This window comes from Haliotis asinina, chromosome 1, assembly GCF_037392515.1.
Source record: "Haliotis asinina isolate JCU_RB_2024 chromosome 1, JCU_Hal_asi_v2, whole genome shotgun sequence".
Classification (NCBI taxonomy): domain Eukaryota; kingdom Metazoa; phylum Mollusca; class Gastropoda; order Lepetellida; family Haliotidae; genus Haliotis; species Haliotis asinina.
Window position 1 is genome coordinate 23,968,881 of NC_090280.1, and position 25,782 is coordinate 23,994,662.

The 25,782-nt window shown below is 43.7% G+C and overlaps 2 protein-coding genes across 3 annotated transcripts; both read right to left on the reverse strand.

The window, feature by feature from the left end:
• Nucleotides 1–2,306: 2,306 nt before the first annotated feature.
• On the reverse strand, nt 2,307–13,776 carry LOC137289144 (uncharacterized). Its single transcript, XM_067820842.1, has 10 exons — nt 13,654–13,776; nt 12,458–12,775; nt 11,500–11,553; nt 10,179–10,390; nt 8,697–8,786; nt 7,171–7,492; nt 6,000–6,167; nt 5,368–5,496; nt 2,837–2,954; nt 2,307–2,620 (listed from the first exon to the last, which is right to left on the reverse strand). Exons 1-10 carry the CDS (start codon nt 13,655–13,657, stop codon nt 2,365–2,367), a joined length of 1,671 nt encoding a protein of 556 aa, XP_067676943.1. The 5' UTR covers nt 13,658–13,776; the 3' UTR covers nt 2,307–2,364.
• Nucleotides 13,777–14,552: 776 nt separating this feature from the next.
• LOC137277979 (uncharacterized) lies at nt 14,553–24,749 on the reverse strand. 2 transcript variants are annotated; one of them, XM_067810012.1, is made up of 6 exons: nt 24,640–24,723; nt 20,510–21,046; nt 19,732–19,822; nt 18,911–19,033; nt 15,496–15,604; nt 14,553–14,920 (listed from the first exon to the last, which is right to left on the reverse strand). In XM_067810012.1, exons 2-6 carry the CDS (start codon nt 20,933–20,935, stop codon nt 14,785–14,787), a joined length of 885 nt encoding a protein of 294 aa, XP_067666113.1. In that variant the 5' UTR covers nt 20,936–21,046; nt 24,640–24,723; the 3' UTR covers nt 14,553–14,784. The 2 variants fall into 2 exon arrangements, with proteins under 2 accessions (XP_067666113.1, XP_067666105.1); XM_067810004.1 differs by having other exon boundaries at nt 19,732–21,046; nt 24,640–24,749.
• Nucleotides 24,750–25,782: the final 1,033 nt, after the last annotated feature.

The following is a 25,782-nucleotide window of genomic DNA, read 5'->3' on the forward strand; positions in this document are numbered from 1 at the left end:
GACTTGATAACAACGTCATGTGAAATACATTGACTGTCCTAATTAGACTCCAGAATTTGGAACCTTTGGCCTGCCCGTTTCAACTTGGAGGAATACAAGCTAGCTAACACTGATTCATCAAACAATAGTGAGTGAGTGAGTGAGTTACAATTTAAATTCTCAACCGCAGTATTTCATCCATATCGTGACGAGCATTAAACAATGAAAAACATCCATTGCTAGACCTTCCTGTAATACATTCAAATATTCCTTGCTGTGTCATTTATCATTGTTGGACACAGGAATGGCAACTAGCTTTTAAGTTGAGTTCTATTTTACGCCGCTTTTTGCAATATTCCAGCAATATCACTGTGCCTGACAGCAGAAATGAGCTTCACACACTGTACCTATGTGGGGTATCTACCCGGGTCTTCGGCGTGAGCGAATGATGTAACCACTAGGCTACCCCACCGCTCCTTCAATCTCTCAATCCATAAAATATTGATAATAATATATAACCCCATTTCAATTGAAAAGGAGTGAGTTTAGTTTTGCGCCGCTTTCAGAAACATTATAGTATGTGGTGCACGTGGTGGCGGTTTGTAATCGAGTCTAGACCAGACAATCCAGTGATCAACATCATCACCATCGATCAGCGGAATTGGGATACGATGACCAGAATCTCACCAGCAGGGACATTTGTTAAAAAAACAGGCTGATACTAGCGATTGTAGGTACGCTTCACTCGACAGGATTACTGAAGACTATGTTATATCTCGCCTTGACTGTGCTAGTTCGCTTTTGTATGGGATAAAAGCTTCGCTGGTTCATCGACTCCAGGTTATGCAAAACACGGCCGTCGGGATAACAACTCGTTGTCCTCTAAGAGACCACATCACCCCCAGGTTAAGAGAACTGCTTTGCTACCTGTTGCTAGATGCATACAATTCATGGTGCTCACCACTATCTACAAGTGCCCGAAGACCAACACTGCTCCATCTTACTTATCATCTCTTCTTAACATCCATAGACCAACAAGAACTCTGAGATAACAAGATCTGCGCCAAGAGATCGGGAGGTAACGAAACCAAGGGCACTGAGAACAATGGTGAGCCTGGCGACAGTGTACTTGGGATGCAGCGAGACTTTTCAAAGACGTGGTCCGCATATTTAGAAGGCTTTTCCTAAATCATGCCAGTCACACTGCTGCCAAAGTCACAGAAAATTCAATGATATAAATAAATTCATTGGCTTAAAAAAAGGACAAGATCAGGTTTGTTGACAGGAATTCGTCTGAGACTGTATTCGAGCCTAGTCCAAAGACGTTTGAAAGCATCATTTCCATGACGTCCTGCACATACTCAGGGTTGTATCATGGATGGACCTCGGAGTCAAACCCACAGACATGGCAAAGGCGACAGTGAAAGCGGTGAGCCATGTCATTATGTCGTTTAAGATATGCCGTTTGTGCCAAGGGAGGGCATCCACTGACAAGGTGTTTGACAGTCTCTGTAAATGCATTGCATAACTGACACTGCATGAAATATTTTCTTTCAGAATCACATTCAGGCGATTGCGACTGAGTAGTGACTGGTCCTGAGAAGCAAACAGGAAGCCCTCAGGTTCACGTTTGAGACCAGCCGACTTCATCCAGGCGAAAGAATCAATCGGATTGCAGTTATTTTCCACACACTGCAAGTACACTGGCTTCTCAAAATACTTCTCCACAAACGACCAACTCTGAGCAGACGTGGTGAATAACTTCACCTGATTTACCTTAGTCGCTGAACCTGTAAGGTTTACGTCGCTTCACACAATATACACATGCAGGAACTCATGACGAGCGAACACCTTGACTACTGGGCTACTCCACCGCCCCTCACAGTTAATGTGAATGGCGTCTGCAATGCGGCCTGGATGAAGAACAATAATACACATGGTTTACGTGATTTGCACACACATACCAATTTCAAGTGAGGGGTGAGTCTTCATGCCGCTTTTAGCATTTGGGGAAACGAACCCGGGACTTCAGTTTGACGAGCGAACGCTTTAACCATGACGCTGCCCCTCCACTGCTGTGAACTAGGATGTTTCAAACCCAACATGTAATAAATCCCTTTATCCAGTGAGTGAGTTGGTATGCTTTTAGCAATATATTCCAGCAACATTACGCGGGCGACACCAGAAATGGGCTACACACATTGCACCCAACTTGGGAATCGAACCCGAGTCTCCGGCGTGATGAGCCAACGCTTTGCCCACCAGGCTACACCACCGCCTCCTTTTACCAATGAGGCGAGGTGTAAAGTAACTGAAATACACATGTAGTCCTGGTTTGCTTCCTATATCAACTTTATTCCACACGATTTGCTGTGTTTGAACAATTCAACCAATGATGGGCCCGCTGTAATGAGGAGGAGAATAATAACAGAAGTGTATCCCGGGTTTGCGCCCAGTATAAAATATACCCGGGTGAGAACCCCCGAAGTGATCCCGGGTTGTGGTGTCCTCTGTGTCGTAGATGAGGTATTCCGTGGTGAGTGTCATGCCGTGCACATTTTGGCAGCCCCGGTTGTACAAGAACAGGTAGAAGGGCTTTTCAGTGGGCAGGTACACCGGGTTGGTGGGCATCCCGTCGTCTCTGGAGAACATGAAACACATGAACAAAGACCAGCAAAGAAGAATGATATCACATACAGGTAGTACGTACAGTTACCTCCCTTTGTTGTTGCCAAGCATGGGCTCGATGTTGCCAGTTGAGAAATTACGACAATTTCATGAAGGCTAATTGTATATAACAGCGACACAAGCACAACTACATCTCAAACACACTTCACTGACTGTTTTGGACTTCTACCTGCAACAAAAGTCGATACGTGTATTCTTGCCAAAATCTCCATCAGGTAGTGTTCCGCCATGACTATTTCTGTTGGGGACGTCATTGTCGTCAAGCTGGATGTAGCCGTCTCGGAAACCTGCAACAAGTAGCATAAAAGCCCAACCACTAATGTGTGTTCTATAACCAAGATAAACTCTTCCCTTAATGCCTAGCCATGTCCTATAACCAAAGTAAACGCCTCCTTTAATGCTTAGCCATGTCCTATAACCAAGGTAAACTCCTCCTTTAATGCCTAGCCATGTCCTATAACCAAGGTAAACCCCTCCTTTAATACCTAGCCATGTCCTATAACCAAGGTAAACTCCTCCTTTAATGCCCAGAAATGTCCGATAACCAAGGTAAACCCCTCCTTTAATACCTAGCCATGTCCTATAACCAAGGTAAACTCCTCCTTTAATGCCTAGCCATGTCCTATAACGAAGGTAAACTCCTCCTTTAATGCTTAGCCATGTCCTATAACCAAGATAAACATTTCCCTTAATGCCTAGCCATGTCCTATAACCAAGGTAAACCCCTCCTTTAATACCTAGTCATGTCCTATAACCAAGGTAAACTCCTCCTTTAATGCCTAGAAATGTCCTAAAACCAAGGTAATCTTGCCTTTTAATGCTTAGCCATGTCCTATAACCAAGATAAATTCCTATGTTTAACATAACCATCATAACCTCCTACGTCAATGCCTGGCGATGTCCTATGTCCAAGATAAACACATTTGCTTGCTGAAGGCATAGATTTATAGTTCCCACAATTTAGAATGCAGTGTCTACTTGAATGAAAGTTTTCATGCTTAAGGATGAAGTATATCTACCTAGAGGGCAGTTCCCATGCTTAAGGATGCAGTATATCTACCTGAAAGGCAGTTTCCATACTTAAGGATGCATTATATCTACATGGAGTATAGTTCCCACACTTAAGGATGCAGTATATCTACCCGAAGGATAGTTTCTATACTTAAGGATGCAGTATATCTGCCTGGAGGACAGTTTCCATACTTAGGGATGCAGTATATCCACCTGGAGGGCAGTTCCTATACTTAAGGATGCAGCATATCTACCTGAAGGACAGTTTCTATACTTAAGGATGCAGTATATCTACCCGAAGGATAGTCTCTATACTTAAGGGTGCAGTATATCTACCTGGAGGACAGTTCCCATACTTAAGGATGCAGCATATCTACCTGAAGGACAGTTTCTATACTTAAGGATGCAGTATATCCACCTGGAGGACAGTTTCCATACTTAAGGATGCAGCATATCTACCTGAAGGAGAGTTTCTATACTTAAGGATGCAGTATATCTACCCGAAGGATAGTCTCTATACTTAAGGATGCAGTATATCTACATGGAGGGCAGTTTCCATACTTAAGGATGCAGTATATCTACCTGGAGGACAGTTCCCATACTTAAGGATGCAGCATATCTACCTGAAGGACAGTTCCCATACTTAAGGATGCAGTATATCCACCTGGAGGACAGTTCCCATACTTAAGGATGCAGCATATCTACCTGAAGGACAGTTTCTATACTTAAGGATGCAGTATATCCACCTGGAGGACAGATCCCATACTTAAGGATGCAGCATATCTACCTGAAGGACAGTTTCTATACTTAAGGATGCAGTATATCTACCCGAAGAATAGTCTCTATACTTAAGGATGCAGTATATCTACCTGAAGGACAGTTTCCATACTTAAGGGTGCAGTATATCTGCCTGGAGGACAGTTCCCATACTTAAGGATGCAGCATATCTACCTGAAGGACAGTTTCTATACTTAAGGATGCAGTATATCCACCTGGAGGACAGTTCCCATACTTAAGGATGCAGTATATCTACCCGAAGGATAGTCTCTATACTTAAGGATGCAGTATATCTACCTGGAGGACAGTTCCCATACTTAAGGATGCAGTATATCTACCTGGAGGACAGTTTCCATACTTAAGGATGCAGTAAATCTACCTGGAGGACAGTTTTCACACTTAAGGATGCAGTATATCTACCTGAGGGACGGTTTCCATACTTAAGGATGCAGTATATCTACCTGAAGGACAGTTTTCACACTTAAGGATGCAGTATATCTACCTGAGGGACAGTTTCCATACTTAAAGATGCAGTATATCTACCTGAAGGACAGTTTTCACACTTAAGGATGCAGTATATCTACCTGAGGGACAGTTCCCATACTTAAGGATGCAGTATATCTACCCGAAGGACAGTTTCTATACTTAAGGATGCAGTATATCTACCTGGAGGACAGTTTTCAGACTTAAGGATGCAGTATATCTACCTAAAGGACAGTTTCCATACTTAAGGATGCAGTATATCTACCTGAAGGACAGTTTCCGTACTTAAGGATGCAGTATATCTACCTGAAGGACAGTTTTCACACTTAAGGATGCAGTATATCTACCTGAGGGACAGTTTCCATACTTAAAGATGCAGTATATCTACCTGAAGGACAGTTTTCACACTTAAGGATGCAGTATATCTACCTGAGGGACAGTTTCCATACTTAAGGATGCAGTAGTCCCCTGCTGGCCAATCCATGTCCCAGTCACTGACCTTCGGCTTCCCCTTCATACAGAAGTAGTACTTGAAATTGCCTTTGCTCGGGAAGCTTCCTGTAACGTATGTTTTAGCAGCATGAAACTATCGGTACAGTAGCTCACCTTTATCAAATTACATGTCAAATATGAATGAGCGAGAATCAGCTGATTAGCTTTGATACAATGAGTTGTCAACGGTTACAATAAGTCGGTATTCAGATTAGCTCTTCGTTATCACTATCGTTTATGGCCTCTATAATGATAAATATTGAGTGAGTATGATTTTACGCCGCTTTTAGCAATATTCCAGCTATATCGCGGCGGGGGACATATAAAACAGCCTTCACACATTGTACCCAAGTGGAGAATCGAACCCGGAGCTTTCTGCGTGAAGGACGAACGCTTTACCCTCTAAACTACCCCCACTATTATGATAAATATGTATGTACGAGTATATTATGCATAATTTATATGTCCTTTCCTGGCCGCAAATGAATATATCAACTTTTGTCACTCGAGATAGTCATTTGACAAGTTCAGTTTTTAACTGCAAGGAGTGGCACAGTTTTCGCCCTTACCTCTCAGATGGATGTTGCCGGAGGCGTGGTTTAAGGTCAATGTATTTTCCAGGTCTTCATAACGCCACCCCTCAGCCCATGATGCGCCACCCGTGGGGCAACCCGTCTTGGCCTGCATCAAACCGTACGTCCCCAGGGGCCAAATCAGTGGTATCTTCAGCTCGATATCTGCCAGGTTGACGGGAACATCAGTATGTAGTATTATTTATACAGTCTTGGTGTTTGTGTGTTAGTGCGTAATTGTGCATGGTGAGTGGCGTGTGTTTTTGTGTGTAGGCGTTCGTCGTTTTGCGTGATTGCGTGCGTGCGTGCGTGTGTTTATGAGTGTGAAATGACTTAGTGTCTGAACAGTGACGATGATAAAGGGATATATTATCCTTCCTATGACATTAACATACGTTTCAGCGTGCAGCATTACAATGATAGATGTCATGAATACCGGGTATGAACGGACGTGTAAGACGTGTTTAGTCCATTGGTGAACACCTGGTGTCATTACTGAGCTTAAATGGTCCATACAACTTCTCCTTAATGCTTCGGGATTGTTACCAATGTATAGTTTTGTCGTGTGATTGTGATTTTTATTGAGAAGCACGTACAATATGAATCAAACACAAACACACACCAGAAAAAAACAACAAAACAAATAAATGCATACAAAAAAATCCCCACAAAGTAAGTAACTTTCCCATCTCCACCCCCATGTCACGCACAAAATCAATGACCCCCTTCCCCATGTTTTTTATGCATGATTTATTCATGTACAAGCTTGCTGATCTGTACGGATTATGTATGGATGAGATGCATACGGTTTTGTTTATGGACTTGATCCGTACGGATTTTTATAAGTTACACCTGTACGTAATATTTATGGACTTGGTCGTTATAGATTGTTTATGGATAAGATGTGTACGCATAATTGAAGGACGTGGTCGTTATACTTTGTTTATGGATTAGATGTGTATGCATTATTCATGGACTTGGTCGTTATAGATTGTTTATGGATTAGATGTCTATGCATTATTCATGGACTTGGTCGTTACAGATTGTTTATAGAGTAGATGTGTACGCACGTTTTTATGGACTTGGTCCATATAGATTATTTATGTTTTTGATGTGTATGGAATATTTATGGTGAGATGTATACAGCTGAGACTGGAATATAACCTGCCTGTTGCCAGTTGCTGTTTCTTGAGTGTCGGGTAAGCCTGGAGAGCTGTGAGGAGAGAGGCCTTTTTCTTGGTGATAGACAGTTGCGTGTTGCCTGAACACGACGAGTAGACCTTCCAGTAGGCGGCACTCAGAGCATAGTCCAGTGGGCGCACTTCAAACCACAGAGGCTCTGGGCGGTCAGGTGTCCCGATTTTGAAGCTGAACTGTAAGCTGCCAAAGTGGCTCTTGAAGGTGTTGCTCACTTGAAACTTGTTCAAGTCGACACCTACAGATCCACTGTACTGATTGTAGCGGCCACCGAAGGTGATAGATGACCCGGACTGTCAAGGAAAGAACCTGTGTACATCGTTCACACGAGACCTACATCTATAATTACGCGATGCATGATACGTATAGAATACTCATTCACTACATGTACATTTACCATTCTCTCAGCGTGCAAAATAGTTTCCAAACTTTGCTAGCCGGTCGGCTAGATATGGCTGAGTTACTTGCAAACAAACAAACTAATTCACTTGCCCAAACTTTGAATGTAGAAAGTAAACAAGAGATTACAAAAATAAATGAGATACTGTCGGCATGATACGGATTTCATCTTTAAACTACAAATATAGGGAACACTTTATATTTGCATGATGTAAAGGTGTATTATAATTTAACAACTCGGCGAGAGTGACAATTACAAAAGAAAATGCACTAGCCAGTCGGGCCCTTGACTGTTGAGATTTACCAGCCCTACTGGATTTTTACTAGCCACGGACTACCGTGCCAGTAGGTATTTCGCTGACTGCATTCACCACATTTCTACAGCGTGTTCTCTACTCCCGTGTATTTCCTGCACAGTTAGATCTGGCCCGGTCAAACTGTCACAAAACCTAAAAATAACTGGCAGAGGAATGATTTGAGTGTTTTCAACATGTTCAAGTTATCACTAATGGGTACTAAACAGTCCTCTCTTGAAATATGACGCTAAGTCTTATTGTGGACGGTAAACAGTTGAAAAATTGGAATATTTATTTGTTGCCTTTAGCTGTCTTTTAGTATTTTATCTCTAAAGGCTAACCATAGCCTCATCTAGTTTGAGGTTTATGAAAGATATAACCTTTCCATTCCATTTTGCGACTGCAATCGTTTGTGAACAAAGTCTATGCTACTCGTTTGGCACTGGAGTACCCAAAACCAGGTTAAAACCTCATGTCATAACTTTAATCAATATTAATTTTCAATATTTGCTATTTTGTAATCATCAGTTGTATGTTTTGCAAGAAATTATACCATTCTTCCCGCCGAGATACTGCTCAAATCTTGATAAATGCGACGTAAATCAAACCCATTTATTGACTGACTCACTTCATATACACTGGTATAATCGCTTAACGGGCACGATTTATTCACTACATTTTCAATACGTATTACTACAGCTTCACTAAGTATTCACTAAATGTTCTCTGCGGTCTGTTCGTCACTTTTGCGGATATAAGTGGAGGTTGTCAGGATGGACGACAGTGGTGTTCTATGACCTACCTTCTGCATGACGTATTCGACGAAGTTCGTCAGAGAACTCTTGTACCTGGTAATGGTTCTGTACCCAATGTCGGCCGTTGTGATCACATGCTACAACAAACATGTGATACATACAGAACTCATAGTCCTTTGCTGTTGATTGACGACAATCAGAATACGATACTAGTGAATGTGGCATTGGTCGCCGAGCATGGCGATTAATCAGTTTGGAAAGTCTTTCCAAGCAGCATACAAATCATCCCATTGTAAGGAAACAGCCCTTGTTAGAGTTCACTATCAAAATATGGTAGATAAGAGTCAACAAAAAGTCAGAGCTCTAGAACCTCTTGATTTGTCACCAAACTCCACTACTGACTTGAGACTGTATAACTGGCACTGTCCTCAAGTAGACTGTCCTCAAGTGGATTCAGTCCTATATCTCTGACCAGACCCAAACAGTTAAAATCCATGATGTCTTCTCTAAACACTCAGCTCTGTTTGGTGTGCCACAAGGTGTAGTTTTGGGGCCACATGGTTTCACAATTTACATCACTACTGTTGGAGACATAATTCGAAAGCATTTTGTAGATTTCCGTCTGTATGCAGATGAAACTCTAATCTATATCCTCCGAACTTTCATGCAACATCAAGAAACTGCAGCTGGAACAGCGCATACATGAAATCAGAAGGTGGATGGTATGTGATGGAATTTCCTCGCCCTGGATCCAAACACGAGCTCAGAAAGCTAGAATCTGATTACATGTATCTTCACATTGGTGATGCTAAAGTTTTGCCTCCACACAGTGCACGAAATCGGCGAGTCCTTCTAGATTGCACCATGTCCATGGATGCCCATATTGTTTCTGTCAGCAGAGCTTGCTACTACAGCATTTCCGGTATCACCAGAGTACGCCACTGTCTTGACATTCAAACCTGCATCGCCTAGTAACATGTCATCCAAATCAATTCGGAAACTTCAGAGAATTCAGAGCTCAGCTTCTCGCTACGACCATGTCTCTCTGGTGCTTCAGTCACTTCACTGGCTTCCCATCTCTGCAAGAAACACCTTTCAAACTCCTCGCCCTCACTCACGACTGTCTCTACAATAACACGTTTCCAACCTATCGCAAATAACTTATCTCCCCTTACTCACCCCAGCGGAATCTTAAATCTTTCAGTGATTCTCTCTGGACTAAACCCAAATCACTAAACGGATCGGACTGTTTGAATGCGCCTTCTCTTTCGTCAGCCAAAAGCTCTGGAATTCACTTCCCCAAAACCTCAGAAATACACCTACTAAAGACACCTTTAAATCACAAGTTAAGACTGTCCTACTTCTGTCTGTGTACCAGTGAATAATCATTCTTTGTTTTATGTACATACATATATACGTTCCAGTTTTACACTGTATTAGCGCCACTGAGCACCTGCACGGTGGATGTTAGACGTTTTACAAAAGTATTTTTTTAATGTATCATGTTATATACAGCCGTGTGAACCTACCGTGCCCCAGGTGTCGATGAAGTTCATGTATGCAGCAGCGTTGTAGGTGTCGGGCAGGGCACAGACAGCCGCCGCGAAGTTCTCCGTCACAGAGAAGTTATGTGTGGGTGCAAGCTCGTCCAGATAGCGCACCTGACCCATGTTGCAGGCGCTCTCTTGCTGCCAGAACACGTTCTTCTCTACATTGGTCTGGGCCCTGGCGTGTTGGGAGCCTGGTACAATGGCGCCATAGTGAGTAGAAGTATCACGTGTGATAATTATAAAAGTGTTCGTGTTCGGTCAGGTGTCTTGCTGTCAGGGCACCTGTCTGTAGATCTACTATACACAAAGAACTTAATTATGCACCACCCCTGTAATTTAGAAATGATAGGGTTTCAACACGTACACGTGGTGGCCACGATGAAAAAAAGTTTTTTCTGACCTGTATGATTCTTTGACTAAAAAAGAAAACGACAAAATGATTGGAATCAATGTTGATTTTGTGATTGCTCATTACCAAAAAAAAAAAAATAAAAAAAAATAAAAAATAAAAAAAATACAAAACTATGTCTGTATAAGTATGGTTAATGTTGGTGCTTAATGTTGAATTCATTGGTGACTGAGAACATTCAGCCAGCACTCTCCTCCTCATACTCCTGTCAGCCGTCTGATCTGAAGGGTCAATCTACGCCCTTCCTCTTGTAAAGCAGCATCCAGTTGGGTGAGGGTTTGTACTGGAAGATCTCATGTCCCAGAAATACTCCAAAAGGTTAGGATCAGGGCTCATTCAATCGTGAGATATGTCAGGGGGTGGTAACTGTGTTATTGTTTGCTTCCCGAATGTGGTTCTGCCTTGTTGAGCCAGTAATGTCTATCATGTCGGTGTATCTGATACATCTGCCTCTACATAGTCGCACTACCTGCCGTGTTAGTGTGAGACCGTTGGATTTCATTTGAGACCGATGAATTGTTCACTAACACATCAACAAGCGCGTGTAGTGAAATTTCACTGTCACGGGTGCAACTCGCAACCTGGCGAGGTTCTACCAGCAAGTGGTCCTCCCTCGTAAAAATAGCGAAAAGTGACAATACAATAGTGACTGTTGGTCAAGAAACTATGAAACAAATCATCAGAGATGGTCTGTCGATTTCAAATGACAGTGCTAAATTTGGCTTTTGTTGCAAATATTATATATTTTGTTAGGGAGCAATTCATCGGTCTCAAATGAAACCAGACGGACTGTATAGTACCAGATGATTGTGATACAGCGCTACTTATTGCCTAACTACTCTGTGTGCATGTTCCTTCCTCTATACAGGCACGGAGTCTTGCAATACTTACTGGAGCTCATCCCGAAGGAGAAGCTGGCGAGCAACTGGCCTATTTTACCACCAACTAGAAGACAAAACAAAGATTGTTTATAATGTTTGTTATTGATACATGAATACAACCTATGAAGGGAATTGAACCCACATACATGGAATTACATAACAGATAGTAAACAGTGTCCTCTGATATATCCTTTCAGAGATATCCGATCACAACGTTCGAAATAGCTACTGGCCCGCTTGCCAAATGCTGGCTGATTGGGAATCAACCAGTAATATATTGTTCAAGCTATCTAACTGGCTGTGTAAAAATCTGAGATAATTTGTTGTTTATTTAATGAATATGATGAGAACAATTATTGTATTGTCATGTCACATGATGATCGCTAATCGGTTTTAACGTTACACAAAGGAGATTAAAAACCAGTCTATCTAACATTTAACTTGATTGACTGTGGTTTTGCTAGTATCAAATCAGCTTCGCCGTGGTTGTTCTAAACAGTATACATACTCATTGCAAATGGCCGTTCTCTTAATAGGAAATGTCACGATCCAGAAAAAGAGAAAGATGAAGAATTCAAACGAAAACGTAAATTATAGGAGAATAAAAAGCAAGAGGTAAAATTCTGCACTCGATGGAACGTGGTCTTTCCTTGGTTAACTTCAGAGAGCAGTGAAATGTATCACATCATCACACCTGACCGATGTTAATTTTGATATACATATTTTGCAGGGCCAGTGAAGTTTGATGTGAGCTAGCAACATTTTTACCAGCCCTCCTGCATGACTAGTGACTTTTCAAAATTATTACATACACTGATCTCATGTTACCACGAGACACATCCTTTCAGACTTATCCCTTTAGCCTCAACATTTCAGAACGTCTGTGTGGTCTAATGGATGACCAACCTACCAACCAGCCAGCCAACCAACCAGCCAATCAATCGACCAATCACGACGTAGCTACTCACAAGTTGTGTCTACCCTCCGTGACAGCATATTTTGGTAGGACTTCTGACCAAAGTACACATATTCCTCCGTCGCGCAGTCAAGACGACCTTGAGCAATCTCGGCCTCTGGAGGGTCTTTCCCGGTCAGTTTGAAGATGTGCCTGGTGAGAAGAACGCCCGGGTCGATTCCCCCTCGGGGCACCGTGTCCTCACCCTCAGGGTTGGCCTTCAACAGGTTGTAGCCTATCCCCACATACTGCAGACCGTTCAGGTTGACAGTGACTGCAGAGGCCAACATCACCGACAGTGGCGACACAAACAGTGCTAACATCATGGACGCTATGAGAAATCATAAATAAACAAATGTATCATCAGCTTTAACGCAAGTAACAAGACCTGGCATTGCATTGGCAACCAGCATCTTATTTGACGGTGTTTGTACATAGTGACATGAATAACATCACCTAGGTCAAACCTAACTTGAGCGACTAGTATGATGGTACGAATAACAATGGTCACCTGTAGGTCCCAACACGTGGTGCAGTGAGAACCTCATGGAAATATCACAGTTCAAATATAGACCCGTGAAGGTAACGTGGTTTTCATCAACTGATGCTTGTTCTAATAGGCGACAAATGGAATAGGGTGATGAGAATGGTGTCTGAACCAGACAATCCACTGGTCAACAGCATAAGAATCAATTGGGAAGCAGTGATATGTATCAACCAAGTTAGCGAACCTGCCACAAGATCCCGTTAGTCGCCTCTTACGATAAGCATGGGTTGCTGAAGATCAATTCTAACCAGGATCTTCACTCACACAAAAGTGTAAAACCTTACTTTGCTGACGGTAGTGCAGGGGGTATGAAGGTAACAATGCATAAACATCCTGGAATGTCTTCAAACCAAACTTTGGGATGTGTACATCTGTTTGGAAGGCAGTCAATATCAAGACTGCGCTCAGGTACGTGCTAACATAAATCAGTATCAGTTTCACGTATATTAATTTATGTAACTGACTGAGGGTTTGGTTTACAAAGTTCTAACGTTCAAGCAACTGCAAGGCGGCTAACACATATTCTATTCATATTGGGAATAGAATTCAGAAGCGACGAGGGTCCCTTCAACCACTCATCTATAACGTTATCTTTGGTGGTCGTTTTACAAATTCCTTTTAACAAGTGATTACATGTTGAATTTCTATTACACGTCACTTACCCATACTGCCTGGCTGATGGCGTCGTTGTAACTATTCCTGCTTTGGAAACGTATGTTTCTAAAGGAGAGTAGTCGTGAGACAATCGCACCTGTCACATATGACATGCGTAAAAACATGATCTTAGTTGTTCCCTTTAACATTTCACTTTGGTATTTTAGATAAGATAGGCTAAACCCCGCAATTTAAAAATAGCGCAAGTTGACAGCTTTATCGCCATGGCGACGGCCATGAGTGTGTTGCTGATAAACTCTAGATGAGATTGTGGCAGTGTGTTAGCAGATGATCAGTGTATCCTGGTTCTTCTAAGGGGTACTACTACTACTACTACTACTACTACTACTACTACTACTACTATGCTGCTGACGTGCTGACGCTGCAACTGCTACAACTACTGTTAGTACAACTACCATTACTACTACTGCTGCTGCAACTGCTACCACCACCACTGCTATTGTTACTACTACTGCTACTACTACTACTACTGTTGCTGCAGCTGCTACCACTAGTATTACTACTACTAGTAGTCCATTTATCATGCGTATTACTCCATGCACAATGCATGCTCGAAGCGCCCAATCAATCTGATTATTATTACCCTGATTTAACCCAAACTACCTGTTAGGCGCCAGAAGGTTAGTGGTTACATGACTTATTCCATCGGGTACCCACTTTCTGCTGGGTGTAGCTCACCTAGTTGACACATGTCACCGTATTCCATTTGCCGAGATCTATGCTCCAAATGGATTGTCTGGTCCACACTAGATTGTTTACAGACCGCGCACATGCACCTCGCACAAACATACACACGGACGCACGCGCAAAATACAGAAACGCATAAATGATTGACCCATTCGTGCTAGCTCATACACAAGAACGATCAAAGAACACGTGCAACGAGCAGGAAGTCACTGTTTATTTCCTGAATGAAACAAAACACATAGTGAAGATCATCTGGTGAACCAGACTCAACACGACAATACTTCATTCAGAAATCCGGTAATACTATGCCCAGGCGTCACTTCATCCTGTTTGATGTTGAAAAACATTTGACAGGAAGTAATTCATTGTTCTCAAACTGATCACCATAGTTGTCATATTCCCTGGACTTCGACAACTTCATCACCGTCAGTCTACTTAGGCACGCATGGAACGTTATACCTACAGAGCCAGGTAAAGTCTTCACCACTTCCGGGGTAATGCTGGCCAATCAAATCTTTCGCACGACGGGATGTCTCCAACCGGCTCCGAGGCTGCAGTCCGTGATAGCTACAACACAGCGACACGCTATAGTTTAAATTTAAACATAAACATACCACCAATGTAATGCAGTTCACCTGTCGGCTTAACAGCTTACCAATTAAAATAATCATTGTGGAACATTGCGTATTAACCTAGTACTGGTTAAGATGTTTGGGAAAATATCGAAGTGAGCTGTCCGCCATGATGGGTAGTGTTTTGCTAGGGAGTGTCAATGAGATGTGCAGTTTATAGCTGTGACCAACACATCACTGATTTTCTCATACATTTCAGTATAAAAAAACCCAAATGTTCTTTGCCACAAACACCCAGATTAAATCAAACAATACATGTATATAAATTAGGTGTGGAAACGTGCGCTGGTAAGACTTCACTTCTATAAAATATTGACATTTTACACTGCGTAGCATTTTCTCAAATTCATAGTCACCAAAACGTGCATATTTAGTGCATACATTGGCTCAATGCGTTTAAAATAAGCATAGGGAAAGTATAGGAAAATAAAAATAAAAAATTAAAAATACCCGATTGTCATATTACAATGATTTATTCAAGAAGACACAACACGAGAGATGGCGGCATACCCTGCAGATGTGTCCATTTGTTCTGTAGCTATTGGTATTGAGAGGTTCTCATTCACTGTCTTGGTTGTTACCCGGCCATCAACTTCAACAAATGTCACCCGGCCATCGCCTGCAACAGTTGATAAACATAATACTCTCCCTGTAGGTCCACATCCACACCATAACACCCTCCCTGTAGGGCCACACCCATGCTGTAATACCCTCCCTGTAGGGCCACATCCATGCTGTAATACCCTCTCTGTAGGGCCACACCCATGCTGTAATACCCTCTCTGTAGGCCCACATCCACGCTGTAATACCCCCCCTGTAGGCCCACATCCACGCTGTAATACCCTCCCTGTAGGTCCACATCCACGCTGTAATACCCTCCCTGTAGGTACACATCCATGCTGTAATACCCTCTCTGTAGGGCCACACCCATGCTGTAATACCCTCCCTGTAGGTCCACACCCATGCTGTAATACCCTCTCTGTAGGCCCACATCCACGCTGTAATACCCCCCCTGTAGGTCCACATCCATGCTGTAATACCCTCCCTGTAGGGCCACACCCATGCTGTAATACCCTCTCTGTAGGCCCACATCCATCCTGTAATACCCTCTCTGTAGGGCCACACCCATGCTGTAATACCCTCCCTGTAGGGCCACATCCATGCTGTAATACCCTCCCTGTAGGTCCACATCCATGCCGTAATACCCTCTCTGTAGGGCCACACCCATGCTGTAATACCCTCCCTGTAGGGCCACATCCACGCTGTAATACCCTCCCTGTAGGTTCACACCCATGCTGTAATACCCTCCCTGTAGCGACATCCATGCTGTAATACCCTCCCTGTAGGCCCACATCCACGCTGTAATACCCTCCCTGTAGGTCCACATCCACACTGTAATACCCTCCCTGTAGGTCCACATCCATGCCGTAATACCCTCCCTGTAGGTCCACATCCATGCCGTAATACCCTCCCTGTAGGTCCACATCCACGCTGTAATACCCTTCCTGTAGGCCCACATCCATGCTGTAATACCCTCCCTGTAGGTCCACATCCATGCTGTAATACCCTCCCTGTAGGTCCACATCCACGCTGTAATACCCTCCCTGTAGGTCTACATCCATGCCGTAATACCCTCCCTGTAGGTCCACATCCACTCTGTAATACCCTCTCTGTAGGTCCACATCCATGCCGTAATACCCTCCCTGTAGGTCCACATCCATGCCGTAATACCCTCCCTGTAGGCCCACATCCACGCTGTAATACCCTCCCTGTAGGTCCACATCCATGCTGTAACACCCTCCCTGTAGGTCCACATCCATGCTGTAATACCCTCCCTGTAGGTCCACATCCACGCTGTAATACCCTCCCTGTAGGTCCACATCCATGCCGTAATACCCTCCCTGTAGGTCCACATCCACTCTGTAATACCCTCTCTGTAGGTCCACATCCATGCTGTAATACCCTCTCTGTAGGGCCACACCCATGCTGTAATACCCTCTCTGTAGGGCCACACCCATGCTGTAATACCCTCCCTGTAGGGCCACATCCACGCTGTAATACCCTCCCTGTAGGTTCACACCCATGCCGTAATACCCTCCCTGTAGCGACATCCATGCTGTAATACCCTCCCTGTAGGCCCACATCCACGCTGTAATACCCTCCCTGTAGGTCCACATCCACGCTGTAATACCCTCCCTGTAGGTCCACATCCATGCTGTAATACCCTCCCTGTAGGTCCACATCCATGCTGTAATACCCTCCCTGTAGGTCCACATCCATGCTGTAATACCCTCCCTGTAGGTCCACATCCATGCTGTAATACCCTCCCTGTAGGCCCACATCCATGCTGTAATACCCTCCCTGTAGGTCCACATCCATGCTGTAATACCCTCCCTGTAGGGCCACACCCATGCTGTAATACCCTCTCTGTAGGCCCACATCCATGCTGTAATACCCTCTCTGTAGGGCCACACCCATGCTGTAATACCCTCTCTGTAGGGCCACACCCATGCTGTAATACCCTCCCTGTAGGTCCACATTCATGCCGTAATACCCTCCCTGTAGGTCCACATCCACGCTGTAATACCCTCCCTGTAGGTACACATCCACGCTGTAATACCCCCCCTGTAGGTCCACATCCATGCTGTAATACCCTCTCTGTAGGGCCACACCCATGCTGTAATACCCTCTCTGTAGGCCCACATCCATGCTGTAATACCCTCTCTGTAGGGCCACACCCATGCTGTAATACCCTCTCTGTAGGGCCACACCCATGCTGTAATACCCTCTCTGTAGGGCCACATCCACGCTGTAATACCCTCCCTGTAGGTTCACACCCATGCCGTAATACCCTCCCTGTAGCGACATCCATGCTGTAATACCCTCCCTGTAGGCCCACATCCACGCTGTAATACCCTCCCTGTAGGTCCACATCCATGCTGTAATACCCTCCCTGTAGGTCCACATCCATGCTGTAATACCCTCCCTGTAGGTCCACATCCATGCTGTAATACCCTCCCTGTAGGTCCACATCCATGCTGTAATACCCTCCCTGTAGGCCCACATCCATGCTGTAATACCCTCTCTGTAGGGCCACACCCATGCTGTAATACCCTCTCTGTAGGGCCACACCCATGCTGTAATACCCTCCCTGTAGGTCCACATCCATGCCGTAATACCCTCCCTGTAGGTCCACATCCACGCTGTAATACCCTTCCTGTAGGTCCACATTCATGCTGTAATACCCTCCCTGTAGGTCTACATCCATGCCGTAATACCCTCCCTGTAGGTCCACATCCATGCTGTAATACCCTCCCTGTAGGTCCACATCCACTCTGTAATACCCTCTCTGTAGGGCCACACCCATGCTGTAATACCCTCTCTGTAGGGCCACATCCATGCTGTAACACCCTCCCTGTAGGTCCACATCCACGCCGTAATACCCTCCCCGTAGGCCCACATCCATGCTGTAGTTCCGTCTCTGTAGGTCCACATCCACGCTGTAATACCCTCCCTGTAGGTCCACATCCACGCTGTAATACCCTTCCTGTAGGCCCACATCCATGCTGTAATACCCTCCCGTAGGCCCACATCCACGCCGTAATACCCTCCCTGTAGGCCCACATCCATGCTGTAATACCCTCCCCGTAGGTCCACATCCACGCTGTAATACCCTCCCCGTAGGCCCACATCCATGCTGTAATACCCTCCCTGTAGGTCCACATCCACGCCGTAATACCCTCCCCGTAGGCCCACATCCATGCTGTAGTACCGTCTCTGTAGGTCCACATCCACGCTGTAATACCCTCCCTGTAGGTCCACATCCACGCTGTAATACCCTTCCTGTAGGTCCACATTCATGCTGTAATACCCTCCCTGTTGGCCGACATCCATGCTGTAATAGTCTCCCTGTAGGTCCACATACCTATATAGACGCCGTAATACCCTCCCTCCTTGTCTATGTACAGTACATCACCTTCCCGCACCATCTCGCCGTCACTGTCGAATATTTTCACTTTGTCTGTTATGCAGATTATCGACTGAGAACCTGAAAGGAACAATGAGACTAATCCTAAATCATCAGATACATGAATTTCAAACAAGATACAAAGTGCGAGAGGGGTGATTTTTTGTTTGGTCGCAGACCTACCATGCGTCCCCATTCTAGATTACGGACACCATCCTCTGTACAATGGATGGCAAACCAGATACCTGCGACAGATATTATGGTCAGCGATAAACTCTTTCGGGCCCGGTCACCTTAGGGGCGGTGTGGTAGCATAGTGGTTAAAGCGTTCGTTCGTCACGGCGAATACCCTGATTCGATTCCCCAAATGAGCACAATGTTCGGTGACCCCGCCGTGATATTGCTGAAATAATGCTAAAAGTAGCGCAAAGCAAAACTCACTCACCATATCAGTACAGACTGTTGGAGACAAGTTTTGTTTGGTTTGGACGTTTGTTTACCGCCGCACCCAGCAATATTCAGCCTATATGACGGTGGTCTGGATAACATTCACGACATAACAATCATATCCATCAATCGACGTTGTTGCGATACGATGACACGTCAAAAACGTCAGCGCGTCTGTCCACCCTATGCCATTAGTCAACTGTTTCAACAAGCGTGGGGTGCTGAAGATAATTCTTCTCGGGATCGTCAGTGGTTGTGATCAGTTCTAACTGACACACCTACGACGTTATACTGGTATGTATTACGAATTACGGATTAAATATATTACGTACATTTCTGCAGAGTGATTCTGTCACCTTCCGACGTCACCTCGTGTTTCTCATAGCTGCTGTGTTGCACGAAGCTATCACATGATCGCTGAATCTGGGAATGTACAGAGTCATTGATGAGAGAATTATGATCCCATCCTTTAGTCGAGGACGCTGGGACTCCAATCCTATGGTTATTTATTTCGGGCACCTGCCAACAATCTGATTTCGTGTAAGAAGTGTCTGCCTTGTGCCTCTTCACCGGTCCGCAGCTGTCTTGATCCAAGTCATGGAGATGCCTTCTTCCACTACGTGGACCATCCGTGGCCGCAGAACCATCCCAGCCATTTGCAGAACAATGCCTGTTGGTCACTTCAGTCATGCGGTCCGATTCTGTCTTCACATATTTATGCAGGCCATTGCTTTTGCTGTTATTACAGTGATAATAATGATTGTTTATTACAACTCGGTTGATTTTGGCATCCTTGAAGTCAGTCATCTGGGCTATGTTGTACATGTCGTTGTGGTTACCTACTTGTATGGACTCACGGCGAGGAAGCCGACCACGTCGCAAGGCTGGGATGTTGGGGGCAGTTGTGGATCCTTCTGGAGGAACAGCTGCAGGTTGGTGTGAAAGAAGAGGAGGACTAACAGCTGTAGTGTAGTGTTGTGAAGGGCTAACGGCTGTAGTGTAGTGTTGTGAAGGGCTAACGACTGTAGTGTAGTGTTGTGAAGGGCTAACGACTGTAGTGTAGTGTTGTGAGGGACTAACGGCTGTACTGTAGTGGTGGGGAGGACTCACGTGTGAAGACTTGGAGTTTGTTGGCAACGCAGAGATGCCTTTCCGTAGGGTCTCATCCGACGTCTTTGGCGGGGTGTTACAAGGATTGGATTTTGTTGGAAACTTGATAATGGCTTCGGGTAGAATTTCCTCTGAAGTAGTTCTGACGTGACACAATAGGCGATTTGTGGAGTGCCCTCTAACCATGGGTGCTGCTTGTGTCGACAACAAAGATGTTGACCGCTTCCCATGTCGACTTGATTGAAAGTCATCAGTAACTGTAAGGCGTCGTGATTCCCCAGAACACACTTGGATGTCTTGTGGGAATGGTTTTGAAACGTAAGGCACGGTTTTCGACCGCGTCTTCTCTGAGATCATTGACTGGTTTTGATGTGCAGGGAAGTTTGAAAGAGAGTAGGCTTTGTCATGTTGTCCTCTCAAAGCCATTGACCGAATGAAATAGAGGTTCTAGTCCTCAGATTGGCTGACGGTTGACTGGCGTCCTCTTATGCAGTGTAGTGTTAGGTGACTGCCGTCTTTAGATCTTTGTGACCTCAACTGAAATTAAACAAAATACAGGCATCATCACAACAGAATCATCAGACCAATTTCAAGGTGAACACATTGCCTCATTGGCGTTATTCACAGAAGCTGGGATTTTGCAGATAATCAAATCAAATCTAAACCCACAACGTGTGCACTGAATCAGGTTCCCACTAAACTGATTTTGGATCATATTGACATTACTTTGCCAGTCATGAAAAGAGTGGTTCATGTCAGCTTGTCAACAGGCACTGTACCATCGGCCTTCAAGGCAACAATTCTCAAGCCCTTACTGAAGAAGTCAAATATGATGCTGCATCTGACGGAAACTACAGACTAATGTCAAATCTTCAATTCAATTCTTGTCAAGGGTCACTGAAAAGGTTGTCAACAACTGCAGGTTATCTGCTCATCTTCAAATGACATGTTTGACAAATATTAATGGATCCCCACAGTAAGGAAACAGGTCTTGTGAATGACCTTCAAGATGCGGCAGGTTATGGACAAGTTGGTCTCCGTGTGCTTTTAGATTTTTCGATGCAAACGACCATTCAGCACTCAACCAGCTTGAATATCAATTTGGAAAAACCAGTGTAGCCCTGGAGTGGTTCACATCGTGTCTGTGTGATAGATGTCAAACAGTACTGATATCTAATGTCTTCACAAAGAGAATCTTTCACCAGAACTTGCAGAAACTGATATCAACATCTTCGCAACACTGGTCACATTCCACAATGCTCTCCAGAGACGTCACATGTGACCTTGTACGCTCTTTAGTCCAGTCAGGATTAGACTACTGCAACAGACTGTTATACGGCTTGCCAGAGATACTCCTTGCAAAGCTCAGGAAAGTGTCATTTAAAGACATTTCTTTTCCGAAAATAATATCACTGGTTGATTTCTTTGTCCGTACTCGTTGTCAATACTATGTACTTCCTCATCATAGCCTCCATAGCAATCACTTAGTGCCTGGAGTAGTTTAGCAAATTATATATTCACCAACTATCATTACTATTTCTAATCGGAGTTGGAGTGTAACTGGCTTGAAAGCAAACAAGTTACACTTGATAATGTGGGATTCATAACAGCATATTTCTAACCACCATTGGCCGTGCAGTCCAATATTCCAGCTACGTGGTGTCGGTTTGTAAATAATCGAGTCTAGATATCAAAATAGAATTACTCATGTGTTTAGGATATTACTAAAACGTTATTAATCACGACCGTAGTGTACCCGGTTGTATTAGAAATTGATTCTAGATATGTAAAATTAAATTCAAAATATCTTGAAAAATGTACATGAATCAACAAATGCATTGTAGACACCTTCCATTCAAGTAGAGATATCTCCAGTGCATTTACAGATACCGTCAACTCAAAACAAGAGAACTTTAGAACAATTTCATATATCTGTAATTTCTCAATACATTATGTATTTGAGATATCTATAATTCAACGCAAGATGTCTCTAATTACATAAATATATTTGCAATTTTTTTCAAGATATCATTAATATGATTTATCATATCCTGATTTCATTTTGCAACATCACGATTTTTATATTAGATATCCATAATTTTCTCTATTCGATATAATTGCATCTTTAATTCATTTCGATGTTTTCATTCAAGATATCTGTGAAACAATTTAAGATATCAGTATTTCTTAATGTGGAAACAGCGTGCCAAACGGACGTTTATGTCCACTATCTAAAGCCTGCGTCCAGTACATGACCCACTGTATCTGATCAATTATGGCAAGAACAGACTGAGGGAGTATAGCGTTACACCGCTGTTAGCTATATTCCATCGATATGAAGACTGGGCCGAGACAGCATAGATGGTTTTCGAACATTGTATCTAAGTGGCAAATCGAACCCGGGTCTTACGCTTGACCTCACCAACTCCGGCGATCTGATTGGCTACCACATGAATGGATTTCTATGTATTTCTTTAAAAATAAAATTTCACTCGTTTTTAAAATTATTCTTACCAGGATAAAACAAGAGACCATGACATCCTGGATGAAAGACGTTTGAATTTCGCACATGCATTTTTTGTCATTTTGTCGACCAATCGGATTGCCCTGACGACCTAAGTTTGTATACTTCCGGCACAGCACCCTTAGTCTTTGGCAATTTAATAAACCCTACACATGCAACCCATGTGTATATGCCTCCAGCACACATCGGAAATATGGACAAAGGCGTTTGATACTTGTGAGACCTTATCCTGGTTGATGTTTCCGTAATTGTACAGTTTTCGACCATTTTGTAATTCATCTTTGTACATGTTATATAGTAGGGGGTTGGTTAGTAAACCAGGACTAGTTTATCGATTCTCTGACCGGCAGTGGGGGTCTGTGTGCCCGGCTTAGTATGTAAGCCATGTGAGCCAATGTGATTAAATACTGTGGCGTAGAGATATTCGTCACATTTCAAACATATATCAAAATTAGATAGTTGAGTAGCCTAAGGGAGACAACTCATTATTTAACGTCACTTATATTCTTATTACCTCCCATGTGTTTTTGGAGGGCGGGAACAAAATAGCGTCGACTTAAAAAGATCGTGTTACACCATTAACCCATTTGGGGGTACGTGGCAGCCACGTGACAATACCAAAGTTAGTGACGCTTGCAGGTACTAATTTCTATACATCTGCGCAAAGATGGTCTGTAAACTCGATCAAGCACAGTCACTGCAAATCCAAGTGAACGATGAACGCCTACAGAATGATGCAGGCCTGGCGATGTCTGGTTACCAAATCATTCTGTATTTGCAACGTTCGAAGTCTACCTGCCTGCTCGATCGTCCGGGACGGGTTATTTTCAACACGGACTGTCAATTTCTCAAATTCATCTGCCAAACGGTCGGGTTAAAATATTTTGTGGGCAGTTAAGTTTTAGTGGGAACAAAGGACCAAAGGACAAAAAAGGACAAATTTGAAAAAGTCAAAGGGCCAAAGGAAAGTCAAACGGGTCAAAAGGGTCAAAAGGGCCATAGCTAAAAAAAAAAAAAGCATTATGTCATACAAACTCATATATATGCTTGGTTATGTTATTCTTAATTATTACTATTTTTTATATTTTTGTTTATTGTGTAAATAGTAACAAAAATAATAATCTACAGTGTGATCATCATGCACTCAACAGTTTAAAAAAAGACCTGACACTGAAGCATACATTATTTGATATGATGATATATTGATGCGGTCATTGAATTTGAAATGTCCGTCTTATATAGAATTCAGAGTCATGAGACCAAACACAACAAAACATATTACTGACTAGAATAACTGCATGACACCCTTTGACTTGTTTGAAATGTTTGGGTGTCCCTGATGGTTCTGTTGCACTCGTAATTGCTAGAAATTCATTCTCAAGGGTTCGAAAGACTGCCTACCTATGGAATGACAAGCGTGACTCGGTTCGGCGAGTGCCGGTTCGTCTGACTGTACATATATAGTGCGGTGCTCGCTGACAGACAGCTGCACTGCCGCTGTGGAATCACGGGCAACAACTATGCAACAACTACATCACGTGCAAGATGCAGGTTCTAGCAGGTCACGGAGATATGATATTTATCAATAGACCAATAATACACCTACCTCATGAGGTCCTTGTTTACTAATGTTATGCAGAAACTGTCGCGCATTGGAGGGCTCCACAACTCGAATCGTCTCGTGACTGCTGGTGGGGAAAACCCAGCGTGCGTTTCGACGAAACACTTCAAGCATTCGGGAACACAATTACTCTTAAGCGTGTAAATAGGACAAAACGATTAATTGAATTCATAATCATACATAAGAAGTCTCATAAGCTGGGAAGTAAATATATAAGTACGTGCACGCTGTACTGATGTGGCGTGTTTCTCTTTCAAGAGCGAATAGCCCAAACACACCGCGGTTCCTGGAACTACCGTGGCGTCACAATTGACGACCGAAACATCGGGGTTTCCCGTCAGTAGCGAGCAGTATCGGTGCAAGTGTCATGGCTGAAATATAATATAATCTACACGGGCGGGCCCATGATTTTGGAGAAGGGGATGGGGGATGGCTGAGGGTAAGGGGTTGGGGTAAGGGTGATAAGTTGGGGGTAGGAGGCGCGCATAAATCGTGAAGTCCAAAGGTGAGTGGGGAATGCTCCTCAGTTTTTTTGTTTTGTATTTTTTTTTTTGGGGGGGGAGAGAGGGAACCTCCCGTCAGGATCCGGGATTTGAAGTAAAGAAACCCCACGGCACTGGTGTTTAGAGATAAGTGTATCGATATACCACACGTCGAGTGTCTGCTCCGGGCAGGTAAGGGGTTGATATTAGTTACACCTACAAATGAGTTTTGTTTCTTTGTAGTGTTTCCCAGGAATACCTTTGAAATTAAAACCCATGTAAAACCGGTTGTGTGAGAGGGTCCTAGATGTTGATGAAATATGTGGTATATACGCGTTGGCATTAAAAAAACCAAAATACTTCCCGTTTTGAAAGATATTGAAAGTATTCCAACAATATCACGACGGGGGACACAAAAAATTGGCTTCACATATTTTCCCCAAGGGATTCGAACCATGGGTCTTCGGTGTGACGAGCGAAAGTCCAAAGGTGAGTGGGGAATGCTCCTCAGGTTTTTTTTCTGGGGAGAAAGGGGAGCCCCACGTCAGGATCCGCCCCTGAATTTTGATAAATGGTAAATGACCAATGAATCTCGGGTGAAACTTAGGTTTGCATCCCCCTTTTCCCTTCCTCCTCTCCACTCCCT